At 43.4% G+C, this 26,206-nt stretch overlaps 1 protein-coding gene across 1 annotated transcript in view; it reads right to left on the bottom strand.

Annotated features, from left to right (window-relative positions):
- The window catches only part of LOC144114147 (putative ATP-dependent RNA helicase TDRD12), a 169,337-nt gene that overhangs the window by 52,647 nt on the left and 90,484 nt on the right, over positions 1-26,206 (bottom strand). Inside the window, 9 exon segments of the mRNA XM_077647669.1 lie at positions 3,042-3,290; positions 3,362-3,519; positions 7,342-7,408; positions 7,410-7,582; positions 13,824-13,833; positions 17,766-17,918; positions 21,257-21,453; positions 25,193-25,336; positions 25,417-25,660. Of these exon segments, the coding sequence (XP_077503795.1) occupies positions 3,042-3,290; positions 3,362-3,519; positions 7,342-7,408; positions 7,410-7,582; positions 13,824-13,833; positions 17,766-17,918; positions 21,257-21,453; positions 25,193-25,336; positions 25,417-25,660 (1,395 nt within the window).

Genomic DNA, 26,206 nt, shown 5'->3' with positions numbered 1-26,206 from the left:
TGAATGGGGAGATTATTCTAGCTGATGTGTCTGTTTGTTGACTATGTATGACATGAAATATCGGAAAACTTTGCTTCCTTTTCTGAAGGAATTGTTGAGTTACTTCAGTCCGCACTCTCTTGAGAGGGTGACCAGTTGCTGAGAGAAGGTTAGCCATGCAACAAGTGTGTTTTTCGGCTACGGTGCCAGCCACCCACCATGGACACCAACGAGAGGACAGGGCAGGTACTTGCAAGCAAGTCCTGTCCACGCCAGCTGTTCACCCCAACTATAACCAAATATGATGCAACTCAGGGTGGTTGGCCACACAAGGTTAACCCTCGCAGCCAGGAAGAAAGGAAGAAGCAAGAAGTGAGTAGGAGACAGAACAGTTGTGAGAAAAAAGATAGGAAAGCATGGTGGATAGGGAAAGGTGTCGGCCGATTTCTCCCGGTCGGGTCAGGCCGGAGGTGCCGTCTACAGGAAACTGGGGCCAAAGTGGTGTGTTGCCTCCACCGAGGGGCCTTAAAGGTCCAAACGCTCGGCATTGGCTCAACCACCAGGATCACCTTTTCCCTGGACACGGGGATGCCACACACAGCGAAGCACGGGTGCTCGGGTCCGTGGTGATGCACTGTTCACCATCATCCCCCTGCGGGGATGTTCCTGCGGATGCTCGGGAACCCATGGTGTCCCCACTCACCAACGCCTACAAGCTGCAGACGGCCCCCTACGGGGATGTTGCAATGTCGAGTAATGCATTTCCACGCAAATACCAGTCAGGAGACATATGCCACGTCCGACTTTTAAAGATACAGCTGTAGCTTATATTTTCGCATTGCATATGACCTGAATCACGAGGTCACAAAAAACTGAAGCGGGTGGCCTTACGGTAGAGCATCCACCTCACATTCGGGAGGTGCTCGGTTCGATCGCCAGTGATGCTGGTTACCCGCTGATTTTCTGGTACTCGGCTCTTCCGGGGTGAGATTCTTGGGAAAAGGCTCTTGGACCAAACCGCTGCCCCACTCACGAGTCAATCACTGCCTCGTGATTGGGCAATTCAGGCGATGTGACCTGAATGACGAGGTCACATGCACTTTATCATTGATAAGCGCCTATGCTTTCTATTCAAATATATTGCAGTCGATCAAAGATATATTCAACTGAAAAGGGGTTGCAAAACAGTTCGATACAGAAAAATATCTGTGTCCTAGAAGCAAGAATACACTGCACCCACACTAGAGGTGATGTGCCGCCAGCCGGCGTATTGGCAGCGCACCTCCCTGTAGGTGTAGCTAGGCCTGCCTGCTTCACAATGAAGCTGCAGCAGATGGTTTTAAAACAAGGCACGACCTATCATAAGAGTTACAATTCTGTTACTAGTATACTGTACATAAAATCATCTCATTAAAATTTTAGTACAATTGGTTTCTACTGCACCTTCAACAGATAAGCACAGCACGGGAAGACCGTGCAGGCTTCGGTCAGTTAATTGGCTTCACCACATGACAGCGGAATTGTGTAGAAAATGAGTATGAGAAACCGAAGGTTACCCTCAAGCACTGCCCACGTTCACCTTGTCAAATTGTTTTAGTGTTACCACTGCAAGCAGGTGGCCAAAGCCATGCAGCTGACCCACACCTCCACGTGCGAAAAGTGATCACGGGATCGCCATTAGGAGAAGCACTAATTGACATATGGCCAAACTTACCAAGAAATTACATCAGCATTCCAACTGTCTCAGACCCTCTATCCACTCACACAAAAGTCACTGACCAAAGCTCAAGTGAACACGTGGCAACGGCTATAGACAAACACCTACCCGCACCTGCTTCTACTCTCCAGAATACCAGCAGATAGATACACTCGAACATGCAAATTGTGCTTACAAGCAGCCACACTATACGACACAATCACCACAACCCAGCAGTGGGAGCTACTGTTGCGCAGCTCAGAAGGCCCCACTCAAGAGAGGATGGTGACCTGGGCTGTGGACGCCATTCTCTTAGAAACAGTTGTTATCTATCTGCCTACCCTCGACATATTCTGGTGAATGGAAGTTTGATAAATGCGAACAACAGCGCTACTCTTTGGCATGAAATTTCCAAGGGGATGTTCTGACTGTTTCATGTAACAATTCAATACTATATCAAGGTTTGGCATATCAGATTGATTGTAGTTGGGGAGATCGTTAAAGGCATTGTTCCACAATGGACGGTGACCACAGGTGCCACCATAGTGTATTCTAACACCATGGTTGTCACTATAGACCCGAATAAACTGCCTTACACTTATGCAGCCACAAAGAAACACAACTCGTACACAGCACATCATGTTCTTTTAAAAAAAAAAGTGAAATGTTATAAAAGTGATTAATGAGAGGAAAAAATTAACACTGCCGATTAGAAGGAACTTATTGCATGTAGAAAGCAACAGCCACTATAAATGCAAAGGCTACATCAAGTGCACACAAAACAGCCTGCACCAAAGTAGCAAATGACCTTGTAGTAGCAAATGACCTTGTAGCTCGGCGCACGGGCTTAGCTGGTGGTTACTGAAAAGGAGTGCGAAGAGAAGATGACAGCTGGACAGAAAAGCAAGGACAGGCTGACCTTGTGTTGAGAGTTAGTGCCTGTTCTTGTGTTTCCGTCTGTCCCTCATCTTCCCTTCACACTTTTCATCATGACGTTCATAACCTTGCCCAACTGCCTGTACTGATTAATGGTTAACCGCTGCTTGAATCTTGCCTTTTTTACTGCTCATTTTTGGGAGGGCGCACACTTTCGGGGAAGGGGGGGTTCATGGGAGCTGAGAGACACACTCGAATCTTCGCGCTGGTGGGGAGTGCGCATTTTTTGATGTCTCCTCGTTTGCTGTAACAGAGTGGTGTGGTGCAGCCATGGTTGTTTGTTGTGTGAAATGCAGAGCCATTGCCCCAAGACATATTTTGAAGGCAGCACCACCTTTGTTCGTAATAAGAAAGGATGTTATGATTGCAGCCGTTGTATAGTTGCAGTTAGCTCAAGTGTATACTATGAGCAAAAAAGGCATGTTATTACCTTGCCAAAAAGTTCTTTCCTTGAGTAATGGTTGTATGTCAAGAGGTCTGCTTGGTAAGTCCAACTGATGTCACGATCCTGGGGCTGGATTCTGCAGCAGTAGACTTCCACAGCAAATGGCCGCAGCTGCGCGAGCCTTTGTGGCAGCTCAATCAATCGAACTGTAGCCACAGTTGACTCGCCCCCATAGTCAATGTGGCTCACAGTCGCATAAGGTGGTGCTAATTCCCCCGGCACAAGTGAAGTCACCTGGGAACAAAGCACACAACTATGAGGAAACCTGCCAATAAGAGATTTATAATACAAAGTAAAATTCTCACCAAGACTCTTTCGAAGCGCTTAACGCTGACCTCCAAGGCATACACTTGGCCAATGATGGGCACGGCTTCCTCTTTAAGACGAGCACAATTTTCTGAATGTGACAGGTGTTCATTCAATGACAGCATGGCTTCCTGAAGTTCCACTTCTAGGTTGGTCACTGACAGAACAAAAATTGATAACCATATGCACTTATGTAACATTTCAATAGGCTTAGCTAAGCCATCCTCCTAAATGGTATGAAAAGGATTTGAACAGACACACAATAGAATCTCAACGATTTCAGCACGATACAAATTTTTAAAAGTCCCTGGCCAAACTGCACTGTGCACAATGGACCGAATTTCGAAAGTTGTGAACATGCTTTCATGCCAATATGGATGAGACAAATGCTGAAGCCATGACCACGCCTGCGAGCACCGAGCAATGGCATGTGGCTGACAACCATAGACACAATGATAGGCAGTTATACAGAATGCACAGTGAGCAGTGGTGCGCAGCCATAAATAAATCATGTCAGCCATAAACAGATCTGCGCGAATGTGTTCCCCATGCTTCCACTTGCGGATTTAATTCGTTCTTGGATGATCCAATTAGTTTCCAAGCCCCCGTGCAATGGTGCAACTAATAACATGCTTCTTGTAGCAGATTTTATAGCAGAAGAAATTGCAATCTGTAGCTGAAATTTCAGGTTTTGTAGCAGAAAAAAATTGTTTCGTAGCAAAATTTCAGCATTTTGAGCCACCAAGTTCAAATAATCCGTGATCACAATACAAAAAAAAAAAAAAAAACTAAACCCCAAAACTGTCATATAGTAGTTTTTCTTAAAGAAAAAAATCAAATAAGCAAACACCTGCGAGCAGCACCGACAGATGAATTCTGCCTAAATGCGGCCTTCTAGACAAGGCACAGCTCTCAGTGCTCACATATTAGTTCTGCTACATTCATCCCTGCAATTGACTTACAGGCGTCGCATTTGAATAATAATTAGCAAAATGATTTCAACAGCAATATCACCTTTTCAGCACATCACAATGCTTTAATGATTTCATTTTAGCTGTGGCAGTTGGTCAAAGTTCTGCATGAAAATTTTCTTGGTACATTAAATCGTACACAAGAGTACCGATCATATCCAAAGGCATTCAAAGCATGCTTTCAAACAAAAGCACCGGACAGCTTCAATTTCACCAACTTTCAGAAAATTTCACAAATGATGATCTGTATATTAGCACACAGCGGCATGAATTTTATTGCTGCTGCTAATGCAGTTCTATCAGCGCAGTGGGGCAAGTGCATAGTACAGAATGGCAGAAAACGAAATTATACCGCGAAAGAGGGAACATGGGCAGTGCCCTATGAGATGCACTTGCACAGGCTGGTTCTAAAGGCTTTGTTTCCGACTTCCGCTTTTTATTATCCATACAGTCAATAGGATCACGGATGAAAATTGTGCAAAGTGAAAGTTGTTGCCACGAATACACCGCTGGAGAGCATGTGTGGTGCAGCTTCGCCCACCCCGTTGTCCTGTGTCAGCTCTTTCCGTATGCGCCACAGGTTGTAGACACCAAAAATGGTATAGGAGCACTGGTGCATGTTCACATTTTTTGTTAGTGTGTTCATGGCTAACTTTCGGCTGTGTTGTGGCACGAATGTCGTGACCCTGCACTGTTGTTTTCCGATCCACAAGCGTGGTTTTTCTTCCATGCAAGGCCTACCATTATCGAGCATGCACTTTTTCCATGTTCTGGCAATCGACCACAGGAGGTAAGCCCAGCTTCATTTACGTGACAACAGCGAGATCACACACATCAAGCTAGTGAGCAATGTTTCGAAATGCCACAACTTTGGCCACGAGTTCAGGATAGCAGGAAAATCCCATGATTTTTGGATATTTGCTCATTATTTTAACAGAAATCAAGCAATACAACTCCAATGAAATAGCAAATTCCATTCAGAAACGATTAGAAATTTCGTATATCTCCTTACCCATACCTACTGTAACACTGTTGCTGAAGAGTGCGTAGCCAACATCTCATTCACTGGCTTCAGTTTCATTCTTGTTGAAGTTTTTCGATAACGTTTTGGCACAGGTGTGGTGCAGAAGTGCAAACCTTATTTTGTAGCAGCATGTAGCACAATTTGCCAACTGCTGCATTTTGGCACAACTGGCGCAACAGTTCCACCAATGACCCGCGAGATTCGTATTGTCGAGATTCTACTGTATATTTGCAAATTATTATTAGCAAAGGTTGTGGATGTGATTAGGAAATCTGTGGGAATAAGGTGGCCATAGATGGCACAGAACTGAGTCAATTGGAGAGATATGGGAGAAGCCTTTGTCCTGCAGTGAACATAGGCCGATGATGACTAGCAAATTACAGGGCTGACTATTTATTACGGCCATAGCACACCAGATGCCAGAGAGAAGTGAACGTAAGTAATAGAAGCCCTACCCTAGTAATGCTGCCTTGAAACAGTTTTTTAAAGCTTTTTCTGAGGCTAAGGCATATGCACACTAAGTAAACAAACCAGTAAACAAACTGCTTCTACAGAGGCTGCTACTCAGCATGGCTTTCATGCAGCAGTCTTATATGCAGGTTAACTGTGCTTCACTCAAGACTGCCTTGGCAATGGACAACATAACCTGTCTGCCTTTTGTAAACACAAAACTAACTAGCACTCACTACTGGCCAATGTTGATGGAACGCTTCCTTCGGCTGTTTGTCGGTTCTTATAGTTTCACCAACCTTCATCTTCTCGTTCCAGGCCCTTTGGACTGTGGATGCAGTGCAGTTCCCACAGCAGCAGGTTCGCTTTTGCGTCTAGACTTTGCCCAATTCGTGTGTTCATCGGCGTCATGTCGAACGCAGCACAGCCATCATAGGGCAAACTCGTGAAAGCAGTCACCGACCGTCGTTTGTGTACACGACGCACGGGGCGAGATTTGTTAGTCATGAAGAGCTTCAGAATGTGCACAAAACTAAAGACCCTTTCCTCCGGCATATTGACACAAGTTATTTATTTTTTATTTATTTAGCAATACTGTAAGCCTTTGACCGGCCTATACAGGTTACTTTTTGGTGAAATTTGACTTCTTGGATGTTTTCACGGTCCCTAGAGAGTCTGAAACATCTGCCATCGACTATACATGTACTGGAGGGGTGTGCCTACAACATACGAATGAGAACAGGCCGGCATCTAATTTCAAGCATGCTTACAACTAAATTTTAATAACTTTCTAAAAATAAATGTAGCAAAAAGAAAAACTATGCCAGTAAAAACTGCAACTGCCACACTGAATGAAAACTGAACAGTGCTGACACCAACCATCAGCTATGCTATTTCCAACGAGGACAAAGCTCACTGACTTCTAATTAGTCCTGCACTGCACAGTTGTGGCCACTCCACCAAAAAATTGCCGGTGGTTTAGCTCTGGTTAAACCTGGAGTGACGCGATAGCTACAGCTGGCCCGAGTGGAACCATGTGATCAGCCATGGCGCCGGCAGATGCTCTGTACCACGTGACCAACCACGTGACAGCGTGGCAGTGCAGCCACAGGGCAGCGCCGCCACGCTGCAGGCTTGAAATGCTACCGTAATGTAGCTATCGCTACAAAAATATTTCCTGACCTCGTCTTTCCACCTGACCCTCTCCATCCGTGGGCTGTTTCCCTTCCCACTGTGGTTGCTGCAACAGACACTCAGACATATTTTCTCTGCATTACATACCTTGCAAAAGTCAATTTCTTCCCTTTAATCTCCACTAGGATATCATTAACTACGCTTTAGTCTCTAATCCATGCTGCCCTTCATGTTGCATTAGGACAATGAAAACAAAAATGGCTGCACTACATCTATCACCACGACCAGCTCATTTTGTTTGTTTCCAACATAATGTTTAACACAGTGAATCCCCTCCTAAAGACTCACATTAGCCACTACAATTTTGCACAGATAACATCTGTGCAGAGGCTTTTCTCACCAGTAGTTGATCCAGAAGGCGTATCCCACTGCTGCAGTATCCAGGCATAGAAGCACGAAGCGCTTACCCACTCTGGTAACTACTATTTGAACGTTGCCTTCAGATGGCAAGTCAGACCAGACTGGTGAATGATCTGCTGCAGGCAGTATCCGATGTCTGTAAGAGCAGCTCTTTTCCCCTGCTGGTTGTTCGCAGTGGCCAAAGGCCTTGAGATTTGGACACAATGCTACCTCAGCATTAGCTTGACTTTTTCTGTAATCATAATGTGGTCAAGTCAGTGGCTTTGCAAGCTGCAGAAAACCTGATTAATCACTATATCCCCTTAGTTCCAAAACAGCAAACATAATGAAATATGTAACAACTAGTGTATTTATATGGCGAGTGCTCATATTAGAGTATATATATCCAGATATTTACTACTTGACATTTCTTTTCAAGCACACATGAAATATCACAGAAGTCAAGCATAATATCCTTCAAGGCAGGCTGTTCCTTTTTAACCTTTCTTCCTACTACTATTTATGCATTTTTCACAATACACATTTTATTGCAAATGACAGGATCCATAGCAAAAGGTTAGTAGTAGAACCATGAACTGCCACATGTTTCAAATTTTCACAACCCTGGCAGCAAAACTAGCTTGCAAGGTACACCATGACAACAGAACTAGGAAATTAAGCAGAAAAATTTATTTTTCAGTGAAAACAGTTAATAATGTTGCCTGATCATCACAATACAATAAAGTGAACATTTCTGACCGAAAAAAATGGAATCCTAAAGGTGTTTGCTAATAACAATATACCAGCTAAGCCACTAATTACAAAAATGCAAAAACAAAAACAGGCAGGCACCTGCCAACAGCAAGTAACAGCATGCTATGCTCAGATGCATAAATTTGACTACAATATTTCGAATTGATGTCCCTGCAATACTTTCTACAGTTGGTCAGAATCACTGCATGAAGTTTGAATATTGTATAGCCCTGAGAAGCAGGCTGAAGATTTGTTCTGGCCAATTTGAGCATACTGGATGAAAGGTCAGCCTGGTTTAAAATGATTGAGTGCAAACAAAAATAATCTGCATAAAAACCTGAGCCACATTTTCACCTTCTTCATGTAATGCTTCATGCATTTGCACCACTGCACAAAAGCTTATTCGTATAAGTAGAGCTACTACTATGGCATCGTATATTGCTGCATATCAATCACCCCCCCCCCCCCCCCCACACACACGCGCGCAGCGCGCACACACACACACAAGCACGTACACACGCACATGCACGAACACACACACACACACACACACACACACACACACCACACACACACACACACCACACACACACACACACACACACACACACACACACACACACACACACACACACGCGCACACGCACACAAAGAAAAATAACTCCAAATACAAGTTGAACCGATCTGCATACTAATGAATGATTTTCATTTTAGGCATGTGGAGCTCCATGCACTCTGACAGGAGCACGTGCAGGTATGGGCGCATACTACCCCACGGCTCAGCCAATATTAATCAGCCTCCACAAATAAGTTGGCTTTGCATTTTGGTCAACCCCTTTCCCACTTTGGTTGCCCATTTAAAAAAAATGCCTGGCAGAGTAGCACGCTAAGCATGAAGTGTGAAAGCACATTTTTTTTGTAAGTGGGCACCATCGCCACATACCTGGAAGCACGACTGAGGTGTCCACTGACCCCAGGGAGCCAGCTATGCGAGTCTTCAACCTTTTCATCATCAATGCCATTTTATCCAATGTATGCTGGCGGCGCACGCTGCAGTGCTGCGTTTCTGCAGCAATATTCTCAATGCCAACACGTATTGCTCTAGTGTCATGTTTCTGCCACAACGCTGTCCACGCCAACGCATGCAGCACACATCTCTCTGTCACTGAAGCCAAATAGCTCAAAGTGCCAATATTAGTTTGATTGTAGTATAAATTGTTGAAGAAGACGATGCACAATGCACAGTGCGAGAGTGTGTTGCAGTTTACATACGAGGCGTGTTCGGCTCTGGTGATAGCCTAGTGCTCTCACGTAGTGGCCAGCGAAGCTGATCTGTTCGCACAGATGCAGGTTCAAATCCCAGTTGCGGATATTTAGATGATTTAATTTTATTTAATTTCACTTCACACACACTTACATCGCAAGCATACAAATACTGCAAGAACTTACTCGGGGTCTGCCCATCAGAATAGTCTTTCGCACTAAAAGACTGTTGACTTATATGTGGTAATTTACAGTATACTTCAAATTTGGCTGCCACATGCACCTGAATTCAGCATCAGACATGGCATTTATTTATGCTCCCCTTTTTTACAACTGCACTGTAACAATATTGAAAGCTGCTTAGACATCTCAGAACCAAAACAGTGCTAAATTGTAGAGAGAGAGTAGGGAAGAGAAAATAAACACGACCACCACAGAACGAAATTGCTATTTCAGTTTTAAGATTAAACGCCAACCAGCCCCAGTACTCATACATGCAGCACTGTCATTACCAGAACCTAGATAAGGAAAAAAAACAAAAAAACATTGGCATCCGCATAGTGCAACGTTGTGCTATTTTTCATGCATAACTGCTAATTCGGTGGTAATGAGTAAGTTTAGCACTAGACCGACAATGCCTACGAATATATATTTAGATGCTGCTATTTAAATGTTTCCACATCATTACTGTCTGTCAAACATTCTTTTGGTTTTGGCAAGTGAACATATGAACTCATATATGGCTGTCGCGCAATTAATTTAGCAATCAAGTGCAGCGAATGCACTTCATCTGATGAAGTAGTGATCTCAATGACAGCTGGTTTTTTAACAGCATGCATTATTTTTACCTCTTTCGCTTTCGCGTCATACATAGACCGTCAAATATGACGTTTTGAACCTGCCTCCAAAAATTCAAGCCTGTGCTCCTGGACAAGCTGCGGTAATCTAGTTTGTTTCTACAACATCATCTCCTTGGTTTGAGTTTTGTTTTTTAACTTTCTAACTAGAGGAGACGACATGAAAAATAAAACTTTGACCAAACGCAGTCCGCCGGTCAATGATCATGGAGTCTGTTTCGCCGCGTGCTCCACAAAGTCAAAAGGCTACACTGAGAACTTTTGTCGGTCCTTACGCTGTCTTTCCTTTTTATAGAGCAGCAGTGGTGAGTTAAACAACCATGTGGAATGAGCAAATTTCAATTCTGGTCGTGAGACTTCATTTCAGAGGCCAGGGATAACAGTGCATGCTCGCACGTGTTTCGTTTTACCGTTCACAATGTATTTTATGCAGTGCGCTTGATTATCAAATGATGAGAGTGGTTTTACAGTTATAGCACGATTTAACAAAGTGAACAGCAGCTACGAATTATTTCGATAAATCGGGAAGTTAGTAAAATCAAGGAAGATGTTTTTCCGCTCTTTGAAATCTAAAACTAATGTAGCGGCGTCATATTTACCGATAACCCACGCTAAGTGTATGAAAATTCCGCGAAGGCAGCGTGAATAACTTGCGCATGAAAGTGCCATTTCACAAAACGGATTCGAAGCCAAGGTGGGAAGCGCCGCCGACTGCGGAGTCCGTAGTTCTGAGAAGCGGCACAGCTTGCAGCCCCGTCAAAACAAAACCAGGGCCGTGACTCGGACACCTAGATATTACTGCTGCCATGCTGCCAACAAGCTGTGAGATATTGTGGGCAAAGTGTGAAATAACCTTTTTTTTAGTTGACATTGACATCTATGGGTACTTGCCGGGGAATCAAAATTTGTTAGTTGCATTGGGAACTTCGTAAAATCGGGTTTCGTTAGATTGAGTTTTAACTGCGAAAGTCTTCACAACATTCTACCAAGATATTTTACTAAATGCAACAGCAAATTTTGATTATGATGATGTCATGGAAGGCCATACCCCCCTTTCACCTATAAAACCCATTCGCTACCCAGTGGAAAAAAAAAACAGAGAAAAGGAGGAACTGCAAGCTCTGCTATAAAAAAAAACTCAGAACAAATGAAATGTGCAACACGTCCCACATCCACCTCCACTTCATGTCCTCACACGACTGCTTTCTCAGCAGCCATATTGCCTAACTTGAAAGGCCATGTAAAATGCAGTGTATTATGTACGCAGCTGAAAATCGCAAGAATGAAAGAACATGTGAAATGTTTTGTACAATTTTTCTATACTCAATTTCTGGCTCAGTGCAGCGGCTTATTTTTGTTTTGCCTCTTTTTGTGTTGCCAGCATAATTAGCCAATAAATTTTCGAAAAGTTTTGCACACATAACTCTGGCATTTCTTTCTAAGTGCAGTGTATTTACCATTTCTTGAAAAAATAATTACTTTAAAATTCTCAAAATCGGTCCTTTTTTTTTGTGGTAGCAAAAGAGTTAACAAGGAATATTTTTTCATTACTAACAGGGCCATTTCTGAGAAAATAATATGATATTATAAGACCTTAAAAACCTCATTGACATGATCCCAAATCATAACTTTGTCCAGTTCACATGCTAAAAATCATAATGAGAACATCCCATAGAATTGTACTATTTTTTCCGGTCAATATGCTCTCGGATACCATGATTTCCCGACCGCTATGTTTAAAATTTCAACAAATTCTGGTCCTATAATATGCTTAGCGAACAATTTAGCCGATTAGCTTACACGCAAATATATGAGCAGGCGGAACCTGGCAACACACGACATGAAGAGCTGGAGGGAGCGAAGCAATTGGGCGCTATGACAACGTGCTTACATACGAGCCGGCAGAGTCTGGGGTACACAGCACGACGAGCAAGAACGCTGCGACAGTCGACCGCCCCAGCAGCTTTCTACATTGCATTGCTACGAGGGGGCAAAGCATTCGAAAACAATGAGGAAGAGATTCCAGCTACTTTTATCAATATATCATCAATATGCTGCAGCGCTTCTTCTGCTCTAAAGGACAACGCCAGAGTTGTAGGCCTTACCGAAAAAAAGTAACTAAATACGTTACTCATTACGCTAAGAAAAAAGGAACGCGTTACCGCCCTACGTTACTCATAAAGAAAAGTAACGCGTTACCGTTACTGAAAAAAAGTACCGCACGTTGCTTTGGCGTCACTTCATGGCTATAAATTTTAATTAGTGCATTTTCGCTGCAAGAACTCAAGATAACAATTTTATAAAGCCCATATTTCACATAAAGCTTCTAGCCCAAACAACCATTTTACGCGATATTTTGCACAAATGTGCTGGAGCTTAGCAACGTTATAGTGGCCTAAAGTTGCTTGTAGAGTTACATGTGTTGGATTCTAACTGTGTGGCAGGCACATGATGAAGCCATCTTCTGAATGTGGCATTAAACACAAAATGGCACTTCATCATCAATTCTAACTTCACAAAGAAAACATCGCTGAACTAATTCTGAAAAATGTGATGCTCCAGAATGCTCGGCATGCTTCCACTCTTTAGAGAATTGTGTGTGTGAGTTTTTTGGGAAGGGGAGGTAGGCGAAGGCGAGTGTGTGAATGCGTGTTCGTGCACGTGTTTCGTGCTTTATGGCTATTGTGTCTTTTGTACGTCGTGAAGGGCAAGTGTTTTCTGGCATGCATGCGAGCCGCAACAACGACCGTCGTCAGCACCTGTTTGTTTGTTTTGTTTTTTTTTTAGAAAAAGGGAACGGAGTGGGTGACAACTGGAACAAAAAGTAACTAGTAATGTGACACCTCACGTTACTGAAAAATGTTAACGTATGTTACCCGTTACAGGTCCCAAATGGTAACGAGTACGTTACTTAGTTACCGAAAAAAGTAATGCGTTACCGGTAACGCCGTTACTTGTAATGCGTTACCGCCAACAATGAACAACGCAAATGCAGACTGAATTCTTTGAACACTATAAAAAAAAGCTGTTCAGACCCGGTGATAAAAGATGCTAACTGACATTTTCAAGTCAAACTGTCAATAAATGCCTCTGTTCTTCATTCAACAGTTATATTTTTCAAAATTAGGAATCGCATATTTTCCCAGATAATATATAATTTTCCCCCATATCTAAAAAAAAAATGTATCAAAGAGGTTCTAGTGTATTGAAAGCCAAGGCAGGAATGAAACACACCTGCCAAGCAATACAATGGAGTATACTTGCTAAGCTTAGTGTGTTTATGTAAACTGAAAACTATTTTTTAGAAGCAAAACTTAGTATGTTCTATAATACACCAGTGCTCTTGTTTTAGTTTCCAAAGTGCAGGCATTGAGGCTGTGGCCATGGAAAGCATGAGTGGGCTGAAGCCATGCTGAGCAAGCTTGCCAAACCTGCTTCAAGGCAGGTGCGTTCTATAGTGAGTGTCAATATAATCTGCTGAACGAAACGGCATGCCGCTCATCTTTAAAGAAAAGGGTGACTCATTGAATGTGACACTAAATATGGCCATGTGACAGCAGTATTACTACTGTCACATGGGTGGCAAATTTGTCAAGATACAAGAGCCCACAACTGCCTCTCTGAGAGCGTCCTCCAATTGAACTCCAAAAGGGCATTACAGGAACACGAAATTGCAATGCAAACTTGTCTCCTGATTTCATGTTCTTGACATACACAATCAAGAAACCTCAATGAAAGAGGAAAAGTGTGGCTCTCAATAAACATTTAAAATAGTATAACAATCATAACACTGACTGTCTACCTACCAAAGCTGAAGGAAGAAATACTAAAGTTTTGATCGATGTTGATCTGATAATTAGGCTTCAACAACAGAGCACAACTCCACTGTGATGTTTTTCATGGGACTGCAGAATAAACATACCAGCCGGGAAATGTAGTACAGTCGACAACCGAAAATTCGGACGCTTTATTTTTCGGACATGCTTGACTATTATGACTTCTTCGTGGCACTGTGACATGGCCCATAGAGCCAATGTATAACAATGCCTGAAATTTCGGACGCATCGCAACTGACCGCTCAATTTTTCGGACCTTCGCACTCACCACCAATATCCAAGCTGCCGTATAATGTGTACAGTGGAACCTCATTAATTAGAACTGCAGGAGAGATCGAAAACGTGATCAAACAAAATGAAATTTAAGCTTAAAGGGATCTTCTTAACTTGCGATGTTGATTGTGCTATTTGCTCTTTTTTTGAGCTATTTGGGCTATTTGCTCTTTCACACATGCATACTCTCCTAGACTGCCTGGCCACTATTTCCTTGGTAAACAGACTGTCTTCACCTTGTGTGGCAAGCATCAGCTTGAATTGTGTGAAGCACAGAGCTGTAGCAAGGGGAGCACAATATTGCACACTAGTGTAGACTTGTTCGTGACATGGCTCATAGCACGACCTGTTGGCATGAGGGCCGCTAGCTGATAACCCTTTACTCAAGGTTTCATAAGGCAGGTTTTGCGAAATCTAAACCATAAAAATCCTTTAGAAATAAACTGTCATGAATACAAAGCATCAATTGGAGTTTGCTAAAAAAAGCTTTCAAATTAACCGATATTTTGATATTTTAGTATGACACAGGCTCAAAAGAAACGAATTTATTGCTTGCAAGCACCACAGTACAACACAGGGCAAAATTCGCATTTTTTTTTCAAGAAAATTTGTTTTAGTAAAATTGTACTTTTGAAATTGGTGTTTTTTCAGAATGCACTGTATTTATCCAAATCAATCGTGACCACGACTGTAATACTAGGATTAACTCTGTCGGCGCATCAATGTGTCGAATCCGCGCTCGGTAACGCATGTGCGCCGCCACCTATGGCAAGGAGTTTCTGACTGCTCGGCTGCTGCTCTGATACGTGTTGGCTCAGAGCTTCTACCCCCCCCCCCCCCCCTTCCCCCCTCGTTTTCTGAAGTTGGGGGGCCGACTGGCACCACTTTTCAGGAATTGCTGAGTATGAAAAAGCAGCTGAGAGAAAGGTAACCCTTTTGATACACCAATTTGGTGGTAGTAGCGCTGAATATATTAGAGCCACTGTGGCTCTAAGGCTCCAAGTGAGAACTTGGTGGCCATAGTGTGTCAAGCAAGTGAGGTATAGAGCCAGCACATGAAAATGGCAGCAGTAGTATGGTGGAATGCCCTACAAGGTTACTGTTCCGAGGAAATTATTGCATCCATTATATCAGCATCTCTATTTTATTACTATGTGTGTACTTGTACCCTCGTGGCCAATAATGACTTATTTGTTCCCACTGGAAAATTCTGTGACCATGGTCTATGTGTGCATGAGATAAATGCTGTATAAACTCATTAATTCATAACTCGCTTCATAGATCACAAAATATTCTAATTAAGTGCGTCTTCAAATTGTCTGAGAACAATGTGTAATGAAAAACACAAGTGCAAAATGTTCAACCCCGTTCAGCACTCTCAAGCCACTACCACAGCACTAAAAAAAATCTGCACTTGAAGTTTAACAATTAACACCTCCTACAGGGGTTCAGTGGGGACGCCGTGTCATTGCCAGTCACCCGAAATTCAGTGAGGCTAGTTTCGATATCTGCAGAGGCATGTCGTTTGCCATCCATGAAACTGGAGGTATCAACCTATGGAGTCTGACTGCACCAGATGTTGCTGAATTGCAGAGACACCTTTATACCCCTGTCACACGGGCATTTCGAAGGCCCTCGAACCAATTGACTATTGACTCAAAGGTGATCGAGCGCTGCTACACGGGCAGTTTTAATGGCCATCGAGTCAATAGCCTATCGAGCTAAACGGAGCAGCACAGAACTCTATCGAAATTTCGGCGCTACCTAAGGTTGCTAGCGTTGCTTCGAGCGGTGCCAAGCGCACTTTCGTACATGATACATACAAGGGACAAAAGTATGAACATTCTCCTAAACCTTAATGCAAGCAGTCTGTACAATAATTTTAAAATTGTATCAGTCTGGTTTAAAGCGCATTAATTTTATACTCTCCATCGCAGAACAAACGCCAGCGGTATCAGCTGTGCCAGGGCGGTACAAAACTACGATAGCAAATCCTACAAAAGGCAGTGTCTTTCAAGACAACGCAACTGGCCTTTAATGACAACTAAATACCTCCTGTGACTATCGATTTATAAAATATTTTTGTTATTTGCGCAAAATGGAAAGTAATGATTGTGGCACCACACAAGCTTGGCGTAAGCCAGAACCATTTCAATGGCCATCGAGATTTGCCCCACGGCAGCGACAGAACTCTTTCGAGTTCAATTCCGATTGAGAATTTTGAAGGCTCTCAAATTAATGGCCTTTGAAACTGGCCGTGTGACAGGCATATTAGCCAGCTTATCTCTGTGGAGGGTACTCAGCTGGAGTGCTGTCACTGTCTACATGAGCTGGTGCAAGCTGCTGGCTCTAATTAACCAAAGGAAATTACATTCCCAATTATGGGACTGGCAAAATTTAGCAAATTATCCGATTTTAAATTCATCCATATAATGATTTAGAGATTTTACTCTATACCCATACCCAGGGATTGCTGCCAGTGTACAAGTCGGTTTTCAGGAAACACACCCACACACACACATACATGCACACACACACGCACAAACATACATGCAAGCACACATACAACTGGCTTAGTGAAATGATGAGTTGGGCGAGTTGGTATGGCTTCATGATGAAAAAACAGCAATAAAACGACGGACAAGAAAGGTAGACACAGGACGAGCACACAGGCCAGGACATGCTTAAACACAGATGTGCATGTATCTGCTTATATGAATGCATGTTAACAATTTATACACCAACTATGCTCAATCTGGTCCACACCCAATCCCCAAGCTACTTGAGAGAATATTTCTTAGTTTTCTTTTTGTCTACATGTGCATGTTGAACAGGCAGATGCCAACTTGTGGTTGCACTCTGCTCCAAGCAAGATTACTGAGGCATGAACAGCTGTGAAATATTTTCAGCCATTTAAAGTCAGATTGGCCACAAAAATACATTTTCCAGTTGTCAGGATTTATTTTGCACAGTTCAAGTAGCCAAACTTAAAAAAAATAAAATGTTAAATTTATGATCAGAAAACTAGTCCTAAAGTGGGATGCACAAAGAGGACATTACATGTGTACTGATGAATGCTGTCCTTTTCTTACATCCCTCATCTACATTGTTTTAAAGAAACACACTTCATCATTACAGAATAAATTATTCGTCCATTTGACTTATTTCTTCGATTTCACACGCTACAACTTTGCAACCCCAAAGACTTCACAAAGTCGCGACTATGTTGTTATATCAATAACTTCAGACCGGCTATCAAAATAGTAGTCGATTAAGACTTCTGAATAACTGCAACATGGTTAACAAAACAGAGGTGTATGGAAACTACAAAAAAATAGTGCCTTTTTATCCAAACGAGTGAACGAAGTACATGAAGAAAAATATGAAAGCACCAAAAACCTTCAGCTTTTTCAATATGTGCGTTGTCAAATATTCCAACTCACAGCCTCTTCTTGGGCAGCTAGCTCCATCAGTTCACCAGGAACACTGCTGCCACACTTTGTGAGGAACTCCACAAGCCGTACAGAAGCGTTCCTTTCGTTGCTTGACACTATCATATGGGCAACTGGTCCTCCTGACGGAAGAGAAATGTTATCCTAGGAACAAAGAAAACAAGAAATCAATTTCATGAATAACATAAAGGGGCCATGACATGGCCTACCAACAAATCATGGTTTTACATTGCAGCTACTCGCCACAACATAATTATGTATACTTAAAAAAGAAGTATGGCTCTATGCGCGCATTTGAGCTAGAAATTGCAAATGGAAGTTACTGCCACTAAACCCGTGCCCTGGCAGCGCTGGCCATACTGAAGCAGCCTAAGTGACATCATGACCCGACAGTACTGCCGTCTGCTGCATAGCGAGCATAGCGAGTGCCTACTCGAGTTTGGCCGTGGCACATTGTGGTGAAGTTGGTGAGACCAGGCAGAAGCTAGACAGAAAAGAGGACCCAGGGCTTTGCTGCCTTTGTTCCCCTGTCGTAAGAATTGGGCTGCTCAGCACCAAAACATGCACCGGCTCTACAACTATCCCCTTCACCCCTCTGCGCCAGTAGCCCGAACAATGTACAACCCATTCCCCTAAGCTCAGTGACCGTTGGCTTATGTCGTCATGGGTTGTGAGCACGCCAGTGTCGCACGACTTCCACAAGGTTCAGGAGAAGTTTTATCAATTAAATTAAATTACTCACTGCACAAAATGAGCTCACATGTTGCCCAATTGTTCTGAGATGCACAGTGAACAACATGCAATAAACAGCTTGAGTCTCAAAAATGGTGTCATGACCCCTTTAATGCTGCAAATGGCAAAACAAAAAACAATAGCAACCTCTAGAAGCAAAGCACATTCTTGCGAATGCTTAATCTAACAATAACATGCAGTACACTCAACAATTCAAACTTTTGGTTATCTGAAACAAAGTTCAAGATATTGGTTGGCCTGCTATATGTCAATGCATTTTAAACCTTAATAATTCAAAACGCAGTTTCGCCTAAAGGACTAACCACTAAGCAGCACTTCTCCGGTGTTGCCGGAGGGCAAATTCGGGTGTCTGGAGCAAGCAAGACGGCACACGGAGATGCGTATCAGTGCTAGCGCCGCACATGCCTCACAGGTGGGGCAAAGGTTTGGTGAAATCAGATATGAGCACCAGTGCCAGGAATGTCTTGCAGGTGGGGACCGATGAAAAACCATACATCACCAATGACTTCCGGATTAATCCGCCTTAATCTCAAGATGTGGCGCCCTCTGTGGAACACGCCAAAATTAGTCTCCTACATAGAAAGCTGGTTTTTGAGCCATCCTACACTTTAGGATACTAGGAAAATTCACTACCTTTTACATATGGTAAAGCTTCAAATACTATTTGACGTCGACTTTAAAATAACCTTTCATAATAACCCGTGCGGTGGTTTCCTTATGACAACGCGCAAAAATGATTTGTTTTTCTTGCAGAATTACAATGTAGTCAATGGGGTTGAATTTCAAAAATGCCGCCCGGAGAAGACTGGCGGATCTTTTGAACGCACACAATGCACAACCCTCAACACACACAATACAACCCTTGCACAGGAAAAGTTCAGGCGCTTTTGCACCTATCCTAGTAGATGCAAGCTTTTATACAATAAACTTTGAGTTACTGCGCAAAAAAGCAATGTCCCACATGGAGGACGCTAGACATGTATGGGTTAAATTGTCTTGTACTGCAAAAAATGACCTAAAAAAAACCCAAACCATGGAAACTTCTTCAGAATAACCCAAATTTCCACCAGCATTTGAGCTTGAAACATATCACCCGATTTTTACCACCCGAATTTTCGCACCCCCGAATTCTGGAAAAAAAATAAAACCTGAAAACGAAGGGTCCCAATTTTACAAAGCTGACTGCAGTCCCACCTACCCCAAAACAAAAGCTACTCGACATCCAATCCGGCACTATTACACAACCCTCATTACAGTAAAAAGAGGTATAAAAAAGATAGCAAATACAGCTAAACATCGATGTAAAGAATTTAAATGTAACGAGGTGTTCCAGTTTTCATAGCTTCGCGCCCATACAGAGACTTACGTTTTTATGTGTCGGATTTTAAAAAATTCCTGTGAGCAAAATACTGGCCTAATCGAGAGCAAAACACCGCTTACAATGTAGAATATTATTGCCTAAGTTGTTTGAGATCCAAATAAACATCAGTGCTTGCCTGCATTTGGTGGAATTAGTATCAACTGAGTTCCGTACTAACTGAGTTCGTACCATAGACATTCCACTGCACTCGCCTAAGAGTGAACATGCAAGCACCCAAAGCAGCATCAGAAAAATATGGCCAAGCGATGAAGCCAAACACACCTCTACATGATTGTCTTGGCTCTGTGTGATGTTTAGCTCTGGCACGTGAAAACCACTAATTTTGCGCAGAAATTGCAGTGCAATGACAATGTATGGAATAAATGTTTAAAATTAGATAAAACAAAATTCAAGCTTACTTTATTAATAAATTTTCTGCACATGGCATGATCATGTGAGCCAGAGGTTGTAACAAGTTTCATAAAATATGCTATGTAAGTGCATCTGTGCCATCCAGTTCATAGGTTGGAAAGCTGAACAGGCACTAAAATAAGCAGCACATGAAAGTGCCCACGTAACAAGGGTATACAAATACTGCTTTGTATGCGCTTAGAGTTCCAGCGTCAAAAATACCTTCCTCCTCACAAAAAATTAGACACCCAGGATGCTATCTTCAGGTGTCAAAACACTTTCCTTTATCTCCACAAACGTCACCTTATAAACCCAACTTTATACCCTGACACACGCCTATGGTGCAGGGCCCGCCCAACACTCTTCCACATTTCGTGGTGATGCGGCGCAAAACCGAACCACTTACAGACACAGTACATGTCATATGAGCGGTGGGAGGAGATGCTGACCAGCAATCACACTGAGGACCAAAGAGCCCTCATAAAACAGGTCCGTCTGACCGCACAAGCCAGTGGAGCCCTGGAATGAGGACCCCACTCACAAGAAACTTTGCCCTGATTTTAATCATTAAGGTTTTACCTCCTCTCTTAATTTAAATCATTAAAGTTTGATCTTCTTCTCTTCCTCTTTTCATTGTTTTGCATCTCTAGAAAATTTGCAGTGCGTTGGCACTCGCTATGGGCCGACTTGTGTCTGCGAGGAGCGGCGTTAGGCAGGGGCTCCTAGTTTGAGTCAACCATTGTGGATACTGACATATTGGAATTATCAGGAGTTTTCCCCCCACTGAAATGGACAGGGCTGTGCTAGGACTTGGGCGTCAGTTCGAATTGGCAAGCTTTTACTGTATAAGATGAGGATATCTCAACACAGGTATAGCTTGCATTAAATTTCACCTGCCACACCTATGTAAAGACAAGTATCTGCAAAAAATATTAAAGGAAGAGCTTGAAAAACTTACCTTGGCTCTGAATGACTGCATATAGCTAGCCAAGCATGAGTAACGAAACCCAAAGCTTGTCTTGGATGACGTAGGTATGTCATAATGAACAAGAACAGTAGCATCACGGATTTTGGCCAACCACAGCACACTGTCTTGGACCACAAGGATCGGTGTCTGGATTCTGGCATATTCACCCATCCACTCCCTCTGCACTTCTGCAGATTGAAATATAAATAAGGGAGAAACATAAATAAGAAATTTTGTCTCATAAAGCATTCATCCATAGTGCTTTCCACACTGTGATAAGTGATCACATAAATATTCTACCTTACATTTTTTTCTGCAGTGAAACATACAACGAAATATCATTAATGATGCAAAACAATGTCAAATTCATTCACATTAATACTTCTAAGGTTCTTTCAGTTGCCCAAAGAAAGGTGCCAGTACAATGTATAAAAGCAAGTAATAATGCATACCATATTGAATACAATGTGATACAGTTCAGAAGCATCTCAATGTGCATTACTGACTGTTCAATAAGCCACAATGTACACGTTTTTACATCTTGTGTTAGAGTACTTTACTTTACAAATCTAGCAAGATTTTTAGACCTATCTTCAAATGTCCCACTGTTGTCAAGACCACCATGTGAAAAAAAGAAAAGGTTGTTACAGTTAAACCTCTGCACAAAAGAGCCGGTGATAATGTGATTCTTGCGCCACTTTCCTGGGTTACAGCAGTCGAAATGACTTTCCAGTTTCTTCAAGGACATTTTGCAGAAAGTCTGCGCACATACGAGCACACTTCAGCAAAAAGAGTGAATAATTTTGCAATTGTGGTTACTCTACATTCTGAGTGTAATACCAGATAATAGCGCACAAGCATCTGTGTTCCAAGAGAGGACAGGGTCTAGCCCTGCTACTGCCCTAAGATGGCTCCATGTGTTTCACTACCATGCATCCCTGATAAATACAGTAGCTGGCCGATTTTTGGGAATCCAATGATTTGGACTTGCACAATATTTCAGACTTTGAGGAATCGTCATGCGCCTCACGGGAACGTGTACATATTCACATATAACAGCCCCACTTAAGACGAACTTTCGCTTATAACAAATGAGGCCTGTGCGACCGTAAAAATATACATTGTTTCAATGGCATAAAATCACCTGTATAACGAACGTCATTAAGACATGCTGTTGGTTACAGCGAACGGACGGCGTAAACTAAGCACCACAATGCGAGATAACCTGCCACCGACCCCTTTGTGCGCCCAGCATGTTTTCGGAGCCTCATCGCAGGCGAACTGCCCGCCCCTTTTCATGCCGCTGTCAAGCGAGCTACCCTTTCCCCGCCGATGCGCCTTCCAAGATCGCCCTCCCGCCCCTCCTTACAACTCCACTCTCCTCTCCTCACTCTCTTGCAAATCCGCGCTTGGCCTCCGCAATCAACTGCGCAGCCGCCGATGCCGATCACAGAGACCATGCTCCGTGCACGACCGATCTGGAGGGGGCAAGCATGCACTCCCCTCGAGAACGGCCGTGCTCCGTGAAGCATGCCTTCCGTGGGAGCCTAGAGATGGCTGCACTGACGCTCAGTGATACCCCTCATTGGTCTCTCCGCTGGCGCTGTGCGTCTGTATCTTTAGCTTGATTGCCGCCTGTGCACGTTGCATGTCTACCCCATCACGCGCTTTTGTCCCTTGTTGCGGTGCGGATGTTTCGTTGGCTTCGTTCAAATCTCGGGCCCTGGTTGTAATTCGGGATGGCGGACGGGAACACCGTGCCCATTTCCATTGTTTTCAGCGGTAGAGATGATGAAAGAGGCCAGGGCGGAGGTGACGGCCACTGGTAAGCGGAACTGCTTCTGCAAGGCCAGCTTTGTCAACACAGTGTCTGATGCCGAGCCTGATGCTTCGGAAGATGACCAGCCCGGCGGCGATTTGTGGCAGCGCGTCGCCGACTTCGACATGGTGGTCATGACATTGGATGGAATGATTTCACGTCTGTCGATGACGACGCAGACACCGCGGAACCGTGCACGGATGAGGGCATCGTTTCTGAAGTGCGGGACGAGAGCGACGCGGAGGAATCAGATGAGGATGAAACTTCGGAGCCAGCACCCATAAGCGCGCCTGTAGCAATGAGCTATATAGAGAGCCTTGGACAACTTGTCTATGCCAAGGGCCTTGGCGAAGAGCATGCTTCTGCTTTAAATAAACTGGAAACCTCCCTCATCAGATCTGCGCTGCAAAAACAGACGTCCATCATGGACTTTTTTGCAAAGAAAAAATTGTTTTTCTGACAAGCAACAGTCTTTAAAGCTGTGGTCCACTTACTACGAACTTCGGGATATAACGAACGGATGCCGCGTGACGCTCATGTTCGTTATAAGCGCGCTCGACTATATGTGGAGCCCAAAAGTTTTTTTTTTAAACAAAACCTCCTTTTTCAACCCAACAAGATGCAAGTGGTCATCAGTGTAGTCAAAGGTGTCATATTAGACATAAATGAAGCCAATCAGATGGACTGACTTGGCTATTGACTATGGCCACTGTCGCCATTTCACCTAATGGCATACTCTTAGTTGCCACTGAGGTGCCCTACAAAATGCCTACAAAGCAAAGCATGTGATGACGCTGAAAAATGGACAGAATCCGCCACAGTTGAGATGTCACTGCCCGTTGTGTGGGGCAGGTGGGAGGACGGGGGTGGGGGTGCAGTCAGGGGTGCTAGTTTCTGCCAGCTTGTCTCTGTGGGTGCCCTCTCAGACTCCATGACCACCATTTCCTCGGGATACACTCCGTTCTTGCTTTGCACATAGAGCAGCGTGGGGCATGCACTGCGGCGTGTTCACGGCATCATCCGCGGCCGCGTCGCAAAGTCTGGCATTGGTGACGTGAGATGGTGTAAACATGATGAAAGCATGACTCTGGCTCACATACAACCTAATATTATCGCTTGCAGATGAAATGGGGAAAATGGTCAAGTTCCCAATTTTTGAAGCCGATTTTTTGCAAAAAAGTGTTTTTTTTTTTAAAGTTCAGTGATTTTTCAGACTGACTATTCAGACCGTTTTTCAGGTCTCCTCGAGTCCGAAAAATCGGTCGGCAACTGTAGTCATTCTTTAAACAACATCGCAGCGATTCATGAGGCTGAGATCACCGCATTGTTGGCACAATCTTTGCCATGCTTGGTATGTTTGTGGTGCGTTCACGACCCTTTATCAAGATAGAAAACCTATGCTGGACACACGATAACCAGTGTGCACCACACCATGAGCAGTAGATATCAAAAAGAAGCCCAACCAGCCGACTGAACTGCTGTCACCACCTGCTAAAGTAGAGAGAGCAACTGCCACAAAGAGCCCTGGCATGGCTTATATTTAATCTATTTCACCTGATGGCCCATCAGTTCACTTGGTTGAATGGGCTCATATTTGGTAATAACAACTATAGTTTATCGTGGATACAACAAACTTGAAGGGGATGGTAAAATAGTTCAATGTTTCAATAATTCGAAGTACAATATATACAAATACATGAGCTTAACTGTAGCATAGAAGGACGAATACAGTGCACCCACGCTAGAAGCGTCACCAAACTGGCAGTGCGTCACTTCCTAGGTGTCGCTACACCTAGCTCACTCTGCATAGAAGCCAAAGCTGACTGTCAAACCTGAACATAACATTCGGATGGTGCGAATTATGCTTTATTACTGAACACTAAGAAGTAGTTTTTATTATGAACTACATATTGGATATACCGAACTGTGAGGGCCTGCGATCGGCCACCAAATGCCTGCCAACGTGCAGTGGGTAGCCTCCGGGCAACCATACTCCCGATATCCAATAAAGCAATATGCATTGTCCAGTGCATGCTATTGTTTTAGTTTCTAGAATTCGAAAGTCAAAAACCACACAAACTTGTCAAGAGAAGAGCCTTATGGCTTACCTGAAATTTTAGCCATGGGAAGCCGATCATGAATCAACAGGGAGTATACATTTTCCAATGAGAGTAAGCGATTCAAAGCAACGGCAGCTTCTCTTGTAGAGGTGCATACAACCACCTTCTGGCCCTGGCTACCTCGCAAAATACCTGTACAAAATCCAAAACAACGGTTGATCTCAGCATCTAAATACCACATGCCTTCAAAAGAACCAATCACCAACACTCACCAAGCAAGGTATCACGGTGCATGTCAGGCTCAGCATAGTGTGTGACTGTCTGCACCTTTGCATATATGGCAGCCTCAAAAAAAGATGAAAAGAAGACCAAGGGGCTTTTGTTCACGAGTAACTTGTGCAGAAACAAATCCACACATCTGGACCACACAGTTGAGCAAACTATAATTTGTTCAAGGCGGATGCTCGGGTGACGACAAGCTTGAGACTTCCAGAGTTCATTCACCACTTTTGCAACCTGTAGAAAGAAAAGTGGAAATGTTGCAAGAACATTGTTCTTGACCTCTGTGACTGTAAAAGATTACCAACACCAAATATTTCTGAATACAAAGATGTGTGAGGACGCCAGGCATACAGCACTTCTGAAGTAAACAATGAAAGATGGACGTAGCAAAGAAATAGGGCAGCCCTTTAAGCGTCTACTGAAGCCACTGATTGGCCTGCATTTGGTATCTGGGCATCTGATCTGGCAGATTAGAATTTAGCTGGCATGTTTAAAATTTGCTATACTCTGCGGGTGTTTCGGATGAAAATTGTAGAAGTGCTATTAACTTTTTAATTGTTAAAATGAAGAAAAAACTTTCGTGTCATTTTTTGACGTAGCTTCCATGACGCTGAATGCATATATTCCACTGCTTTGGAAGTGCATAGATACCACAATGAAAGAATTCTTTTGGTTGCGTGTGTAGCCAGTCGTGCACCGCGGTTTTCACGTCTTCGTCACTTCTAAAACGCCTTCCTCCCATTGCTTCTTTGAGTGCACCAAACAGATAAAAGGGACTAG

The sequence above is a fragment of the Amblyomma americanum genome, chromosome 1 (genome assembly GCF_052857255.1).
Source record: "Amblyomma americanum isolate KBUSLIRL-KWMA chromosome 1, ASM5285725v1, whole genome shotgun sequence".
Lineage (NCBI taxonomy): Eukaryota > Metazoa > Arthropoda > Arachnida > Ixodida > Ixodidae > Amblyomma > Amblyomma americanum.
The sequence above is the reverse complement of the archived record's forward strand: the minus strand, read 5'-3'. Positions and strand labels throughout refer to the sequence as shown.